This window comes from Heloderma suspectum, chromosome 3 (assembly GCF_057233095.1).
Source record: "Heloderma suspectum isolate Gila_16-S chromosome 3, 16-S_ref, whole genome shotgun sequence".
Classification (NCBI taxonomy): Eukaryota; Metazoa; Chordata; class Lepidosauria; order Squamata; family Helodermatidae; genus Heloderma; species Heloderma suspectum.
In genome coordinates this window covers 294,030,308-294,038,661 of record NC_139460.1, presented here as the reverse complement: position 1 = coordinate 294,038,661, position 8,354 = coordinate 294,030,308, and the positions used below count along the sequence as shown (strand labels likewise).

Sequence of the window (8,354 nt, the reverse complement as noted above, 5' to 3'; positions counted from 1 at the left end):
GCAAAGGGGTAGAGAAAGAACAAGGCTAGAGGCTAGATGGGGGAATAGGGAGACTAGAGGCTGGGAAGGATGGGGAAATAGCAAAGCAAAGGGGCAGAGGGGAGAGAAAGAGCAAGGCTAGAGGATATAAAGGGAGAGAAAGAGTACCCTAACATTTTCCAAGGTGTGTGTCTGTGTGTGTGTATATATATATATATATATTTGATGGGGACAGGGAGTGGAGAGCTTTGTGGGCATTGTTGGAGGCCCATTGTCGATATCATGGCACCTGCAGGTGCCACGTTGGGGACCCTGTCCCCAATCAAGCTATTTCTGGAACCTGATGCTATATGGCAGGTCCAAAGTCTGAAATACTTCCACTGCAGTCAGGATGGAATTCCCATCTATATCCTTCAAATAGACACCATATAGGAAACCCTATGCCAAGTCAGAAACCCTATAACAAAACCTTATACCATTGGTCCATCTAGCTCAGTGTTCTCAGTGTCTGGCAGCGGCCCTCCAGGGTTTCAGATGGGAATATTCCAGCCCTATCTGGAGATGCTGGGGATTGAATGTAAGATTTCTTGCATGCAAAGTATGTGCTCTACCACTGAGCTACATCTTCTCATATACCATATACTCAAAGACTGGCCTCATTTCAGGGACCAGCAGTGTCCCTGGTGGACCTCTGTTTATCTTACTACTGTGTATGAGGTAGGTTGGGAACTCCCGTTTTACTATTCAGGAACCATATACACAACTAAGGGAAAAAATCCACTACTGTTATTCCTTTGCCACTATGTTATGGTATCTTTTGTCATACTCTCTTAAACATCAAGAGTAGACTTGAATCTATGACATTTTCTTTCATACAGAGTAACCAGACACAAACTGAACTCTGAATTGAGAGCAGCATTCACTTCTTTGATTCATTTAGAGATAACTTAACTGAGCACAAAACTAGAGCAGTCCAAAAACATGCATTTCATTGCAATGGTGTGCCTGTTCTCACTTACACATAGGGAATTAAAGCTTTTAAGAAACAAAGAACCACTTCTTTTATTTCTGAAGTAAGTCTCACTGAATTCGATAGAACTTGCTTCCAAATAAGCATACTAAGCACTGCAGTGTGAAGTTGCGCCAAAGATCATGCACTTCCTCAATTTCAATGAAGTAGTTTCACTACTTCAACCTTACCCATATTTTCAAGATATGTGAAAGCCATATCTTGAAAATATGGGTAAGCCAAAGCTAGAACTGAAGTCTGTGTTTGCTATTTATCTTTTTCAACCAGTTTAAATTTGCTTTAAGGAATTCTGCCTTAAATAAGGAAAGTTTAGCCTACATTGTGGAGTTCTCAGTATTATTTCTGGGAATACGAAAGCTAAGGTTGAAGTCCTGGGATGTATACATTGTGAATAAATTACATGACGCAGACAGTATTTTTTGAGTAAAGATGGTTAGAATCAAGTAGTAGAAGTTGTCTGATTTGAATACGCTTGAAGCCACAATATATAACCCTCCAGTTTTATCAGCATATACGCAAGGCCACGTTTTTCTGTTAATAGCAGAAATACTTCCCTCCAGCTGAAGAGACTGGGACAGCTCAATTTCCATACTGTCAGATCACCAATAAATGTGCATGTTTAAAGACAGTATTAACATCACCTCCATACCTGAGTTTATCTAACCAGATGGGGCAATTACTAAGGCAATCTTTCAGTTTTGCTGCCTCCCTGGAAGCAGAAGTGTTAGACTTCTCTGTTTGAGTTTATTCCACCTAGTGTAATATATGGATAAGGCTGATATGATATAGAAGGGTGGTGTGTACTGAAAAATTAACACTAACTGGCAATTATGTAGTACTTCCAGGTATTCAAATAACACATACAGAAAACACGTCACACCAGCAAATGCTATTGGTTTTGTGCTAATAGCTAGAGCAAGTGCATGCTAGCACAACATAACTTATATTAGCATTAGTGCCAAATTGGACACTGCCCCATAGTACTTCTGTGTAAATAAAGAATGAGACTTAAGCTCAACTTCCTTTAATGTGCATGTTTTTTAAATATATATTACTAAAATCATGCCTTATATGATTTGGTTTAGCAAAATATGCTATTATGATCTGGTTTAACAGAATAGCTAATAGGAATTCACTAAATATGATATGCAGAGGAAAAAGGAAGTTGAACCTTTAAACAAGAATCACTTTTTTCCTGCTTCTTGATTAAACTTGCTTCAAACCAAATCAGCTTTAAAACCAAAGATCTGGTCCCACTTCCAAGTTACAGAACTCTTTTTCCTTTCCTGTCCAAATTTAAATCCACAAATTTTTAGTCCGATTAACTAAAGAACTATTCCTTGTCAATTAATTGCTCCCCCTTTTAGGGTCTACTTGAGAGAACAGCTCTGATCTTCTTTTCTTTTATCTAACACAAGTGTCCAGAACTAGCAGCTGGAATTGTCTGCCAGAACCACCTTCACCACCATTTCTGACATTACAAAATACATGCATTCTCATACATGAGTGTTGACTTGCATGTGTGAAACCAGTGTAAGAAGCAGCTTTCCTTCACTTCTAATGAAACCAATTTTTCAATTTCCAATTTCTGATCTGCTAACTCTTGGGTAAAAATAAAGTTTACCCTACCTTTACATAGAAGGTGAGTCACAAAGGAGACATGCATAAGATAAGATTAGTAACACAATTCCAAGTACATTTACTCAGAAGTACCACTGAAATCAGTACGTCTTGCTCAGAATTTCAGCTGTTGTTCCTAAAATTTGAATGACTGATATAAAGTAAGCTTTCTTAACTTTTAACCTAAAGCAGCAGTTATACGTACACATACTAGCTATTGCCATTAAAGTCAGAGGGTCTTACTTCCAGAAAACATGTTTAAAATCGAGTTGCACACGAATGAGTACCTAATCTTGCAAGCTTTTAAAAACATGGATATGTATGTGTACATAAAGCATCATTTAGCAAAATCAAGGTTTAAATACCATTATGAATCTGCTACCAACATTTAACTGTACTCTGTTTTTTACTTACCAAGCTGCACAGGTCAACAATCCCTTACCTTAATCTTCATGTTTCAGGTAATTATTTGTCCTCTACAACTCGTCATTTACTAAGATTGTACATTTAATCACAATACATAAAAAAACAACAAAACTTTTCTTTTTTAAAAAAAATGGCAATTGTATTAAAAGATTTTTAAATGAATAAATGTCTGTCTGGGATTTAAAATTACAGTTAGAGATTTTGTTTTCCAGGTACATCACATTACAATTCTTTTCATTGCTGGTTGAAGGTATACCCTATAAGAGAAGAACCCCAAAACACACCCACACACAAGTCACACTAATATCTGTGAACTTGTACCAAAAGAACCTTGAAAGCAGTGGAAATCGCAATTAAAAAGGCTCAAATGGAAAAATAAGAATTAATTCTATTAATAATAGGCCCCTTTGTTCTGGCTTGTTCGCTATGGTTACTGAAAAGAAACTGTTAAGTAGTTTTGTGGGGGGGTTAGTAGATAATGGGATTCTTGGAACTTCCACAGGTTGGCACCGGCTGCAACAGCTGTTTTGAAGGCACTCTACAGACACAGGGTTGCTGTTGGCCCTGCATCACATTTTAGGAAGTATTTGTACTTTAGAGAGCTAGTTATCAAAATCAGTTATTGCCAACCCCCACACTCCTCAAATTAAACTGGACAAACCATCACCTTGCCTTCCCTCCTTCCCTCCCCCAAAAAGACACACAACTTAAAGATTGTGCAGATTTGTAATGTTTTCACAGCTGATTTTTTTTAAAAAAACAACAACAACACACACAAATAAATGCTCTCCATTCTCTCCCTTTCGATACAGCAGGTAAACAAAATAGAAGATTTCACAAGTAATCAGCAGACACTTTTCTGGCACCTCACACACTGTATTGGCATCAGTGTTATTAAGTCCCAGGCAGTACATGTGCAATACTTCTTCAGGTGGGACAGGCTTGTTAACAAATATTCCAACTTTGCATAGAAATCCTCAGACTCAAAAGTTTCCTAGTCACAGGCTAAGTTCAGACTGACAAATAAGGAGGATCTTAACAGCCTCCACATGTACAAACACTCTTTCTCCGTCGCTTCCCTTCATTTCTTGTGGATGTTTGCATTTGTTGTTATTGTTGCTGTTGTTTTGTTTTAATCTTCCAGTTATACAGCAATTGCTAACACCCCCCTCTCTCTTTCTGCTGCAAAGGAGCATACAAACACAAACTTTTCCTACTGGTTATATCAGTTGCCAATACAGCCCCCTCTGCAAAGAGGTACTAGAAGAAATAAGCAACAATCAAAACGGATGGCACCATGTACATGCGGAAAGCGCCACATTTCCAACGAGATTTTGGTGGGGTGTTTTTCTTCTTTTGGTCAGATGTTAACGAGAGACAAAGCAGACCCATGACACCGAGAACCACCCACAACAGCACTAGCGTAACCTGGAAGGGATCCGGGTGTAACGCGCGCGCACACACGCACAAAAATGTTTCAAAAGCTGGAGATTCACAGATGATAACACTGCCGCCGCCTTTGTGTGTGGTGTTGTTGCTGTAAACCTTTACTTCAAGATTTAAAAAAAGAAAAACACAATATAAAGCGACCACAGTCGTGGCCTCCCCCGCCCCCGTCCTCCCTCCTTTCAGAGGATCACGCAGGAAGAGCAGCACTGATCGTCGCCGTTAGGTTGCGAAGCGTAGTTCATCTGCCGGACGATCTCGGCAAAGAGTTCGTCCACCGAGGCTTTGTTTTTGGCTGAAGTTTCCATAAAGGGGCAGCTCCACTCCTCCGCCAGGGCTTTGCCTTCCCCGAACGAGACCTCCCGCTCGCCTTCCAGGTCCACCTTGTTGCCCACCAAGATCATGGGCACTTTCTCGTACCTCTTGACCCGGATGATTTGGTCCCTCATGGGCTTGATGTCCTGAAAGCTCTGCTGGTTGACCAGGCTGTAGACCAGGATGAAGCCCTGCCCGTTCTTGATGTACAAGTCCCGCATGGAGGCGAACTGCTCGGTGCCGGCCGTGTCCAGGATCTCCAGCACCGAGGGCGAGGAGTCCACCTCGATCTCCTTGCGGTAGAAGTCCTCGATGGTGGGGTCGTACTTCTCGATGAAGGAGCCCGTCACGAACTGGACGGTGAGCGCGGATTTGCCCACCCCGCCCGAGCCCAGCACGACCACTTTGTATTCTCGCATGGCTCCTCGCCGCACAGCCGGGGCGGGCGGGCGGGCGGGCTGCGCGCGTCTGCCTTCCCTCGCCGGGGCTCTGGCTCTTCTCCCCTCCCGCCCTCAGAAAGGAAGAATTAAAAGGGAGAGGGCGAAGCAGCCGGAGGGACGGAGCCCGCGGGAAGCCGCCGCCCCCCAACCCGCCCCGACGGAAAGGAGGCTTCCTTTCTTCGCTGGAGCCGAGGAAGGCACTCCAGAGGCGGCGGCTGAGGGCGGAAAGAAGGCGGCAACCGGGTGAAAAGGGCACGGCGCTCGCCTTCCCCTGCGCCCAAGCACAGGCAGGGGGGCGCCGACGCGAGCGGCAGCCGAGAGCAGCTTGACGCCGCTCTCGCCGGGCAAAGACGAAGAGCTGCGCCTCAGCGGGCCGAGGAAGAAGAGCAGGGGCAGCAGGAGGAAGGGAAGCAGCGGCGGCGGCGGCTGCTGCTGCTGCTCGGGGTGGCGCGGCGGCGGCGCGCGCGAGTTCCAATTGCGTCCCAGCAGCCAGAAGAGCGCCTCAGCCAGGCGCGCGCCGCACGAGCCCCGCGCTGCTGCTGCCCCGCGCCCGCGCGGTCCATCCCTTCCCCGCTTGCAGCCAGCCCCGCAACGCGCTTGCTAGCCACTCGCTTGTCCCCCCGCGCCCGACCCCTCGGGCGCCAGGGCGCTCCCCTTCCACCACCTGAAAGGGAAGGCGGGCGCAAGAGCGCACACGCGCGCACGTTCACGCCCCCTGGTCTCCCCCTCGCTGCTCTTCCTTCCTCAGGATTGGCTGCCGCTCGGTGCTCGTCAGCCGGCCGGGGCTCATTGGCCCAGAGGGTGGACTTCCTCGCGGATTGGGCAGGGAGGAAGGGGATTGGCCAGAGAGCAGCTCTTTCTTTCTTTCTTTCTTTCTTTCTTTCTTTCTTTCTTTCTTTCTTTCTTTCTTTCTTTCTTTCTTTCTTTCGCCTTTCCCCTCCCCTCCTTGTTCTCTTCCTTCTCTTCCTCCTCCTAAGTTTTGGCGGATAGTTTGGGAAAGGGGCTGAGCGGCGCACCTGGGGCTTGGGGGCGGCGGGGCGGAACCGGAACCGCAGGAACATGTTTAAAAGCAAACTGTGTTCGCGGTAGGCAAAAGTCTCCGTGAAGCTAAAGAGGCGCCCTGTCCTGTTAGGCAACTTGTGGCCCTCCAGATGTTTTGGCCTACAGTGCTCATCAGCCCTCACCACTGGCTGTGCTGGCTAGGGCTGATGGGAGTTGCAGGCCAAGGCATCTGGAGGGGCACAAATTGCCCATCCCTGCTGTAAAGGAACAAAAGAGGTAAGAGTTTGCATGATGGGGGGGGGGCAAGGTGGAAACATGTTTAGGTGGCATGAATAACATCAGGCATGAACAGTATCAATAAGTTATTGACAGCGCAATCCTAGTAGAGAAGGCACTTACATGTTGCCCCCCCCCCCCTCAAAAGAGAGGATTTGCACCTGCAAAAGCAAGGGCAAAAGAGGATTTGCCATATGCAAATTAGTACGTATAGGGAAATATTTAGAAATAATAGAAATACAGTACAACTCTCAGTAGTGGAGAAGACTGAATAGGTGACCTGTGTGACTTGCTCAGTCTGCTGTCCAGGTGCTGTTGGTGGGCAGCTCCAAGGCCCTTCCTGCACTTACCTGCTTATGGGTTCATTATCTTCAAATGAAACTTGGACTGGGTACCTCTTTAACGACATCTTCAAACAGAAGTCTGCCCTCTGCCTCCTCTCCAAAACAGAGGACTGTCATCTGTGAAGTTGGACACCTGGCCACCCTAAATCCTAGTCATGTCTATGCAGAAGCAACTCCTATAGAGTTCGATGGAACTTTCTCCCAGGTAATAGTATACGGTATAGTATAAGTTTTACAGCCTGAAAATGAGCAGAAAGTGATGGCAGGAAGGCCAAGGCTGGCCCTACTATTGGGCAGAGTGAGGTGGTTGCCTCAGTGAGGGGGAAGATAGAGCTCAGCCCATTCTGCACCCACAAGCTACCCTGCTGCCCTCAAGTGCAGTGAAAGATGCTGTCCTATTGCTAGTGTTGAAGAACGAGTCAGCTGTCAGTACAGTTAGCTTCTGTCTGGGGAATTGGCTGGAAGGGGTAATCTTGTCCTTTGCCTCAGGCAGCGAAGTATCTTGGGCTGGCCTTGGCAAAGGTGCATACACATAACAGGATGATCCGGTTGATAAAATGTCCATGAAAATGCATTACATTGGTCAGCGCTTAGGGAACAAAATTGTGCTGGGGAGAAAGGACAAAAATATATTGCTGGATAGGGCAAGCCTTTTCTTAGTTCCACTGGGGTCACCTGGGAATGCTGCCAACGTACCAACTGCAGGAAGAAGTCGCTTTCCATCCTTGTAGCACTGTCTATAGATTGCATAGAATAGATAAGATCAATGAAAGTTGCATGTTAGCAATCCAAGATATAAAGGGAGCACCATTGTGTGCTCCTTGGTTTTAATTTTTGTGACCCGCCCAGAGAGCTTTGGCTATTGGGCGGTATAGAAATGAAATAAATAAATAAAAATTAAAAAATTAGAAAAAGCAAGTCTTCGAGCACTGTTGTTAATATGTTACTTGTTTGGTGAAGCACTACACTGGGGTGGGGAACTCCCTTCAGGTCCAAATTCAATTTTGGAAAAGCTCTCAGGGGTTGCATTCCAGTAGTGGGTGGGGCCAAAGGCAAAGGGCACAGGGCAAAATACAACACATTCCAGCATATTGTAGCTTGCAGCTCTCCCTGCCAGTAACTAAGCCTTAGGAGAGGCATTTCAACCTTTCAGAATGGGGAAGACATTTCACAAAAGCCCAGAAACCACCAAATGATCGGTGGTTGAGGGAAAGGGGGTATTGCCATCTGGGTAACCTTGGAGGACCAGATTTGGCCCCCAGGAGGGCTAGATTTGGCCCCTGGACCTGAGGTTCCCCACCCCAGGTTTTAGTCTTAGTTTGGGTTTTGTGAACCAGTCTTGAGCATCCACTCAACATGTGACTAAATTCTGATTTACCATTTTGCCCAACTTTAAAAGGCTGGTGAGCTGGGATATGGTGAATGGAGATAATCTAGAATGGTTCACCATTCTGAAAAATCCCTGAAGGACTTTAG

The 8,354-nt window shown here is 45.7% G+C and overlaps 1 protein-coding gene across 1 annotated transcript; it reads right to left on the bottom strand.

Annotated features, from left to right (window-relative positions):
- Positions 1-1,251: 1,251 nt before the first annotated feature.
- On the bottom strand, positions 1,252-7,752 carry RAP2B (RAP2B, member of RAS oncogene family). The gene has a single exon (XM_084847303.1). It carries the CDS (start codon positions 5,233-5,235, stop codon positions 4,684-4,686), a length of 552 nt encoding a protein of 183 aa, XP_084703429.1. The 5' UTR covers positions 5,236-7,752; the 3' UTR covers positions 1,252-4,683.
- Between the last annotated feature and the right edge of the window lie 602 nt (positions 7,753-8,354).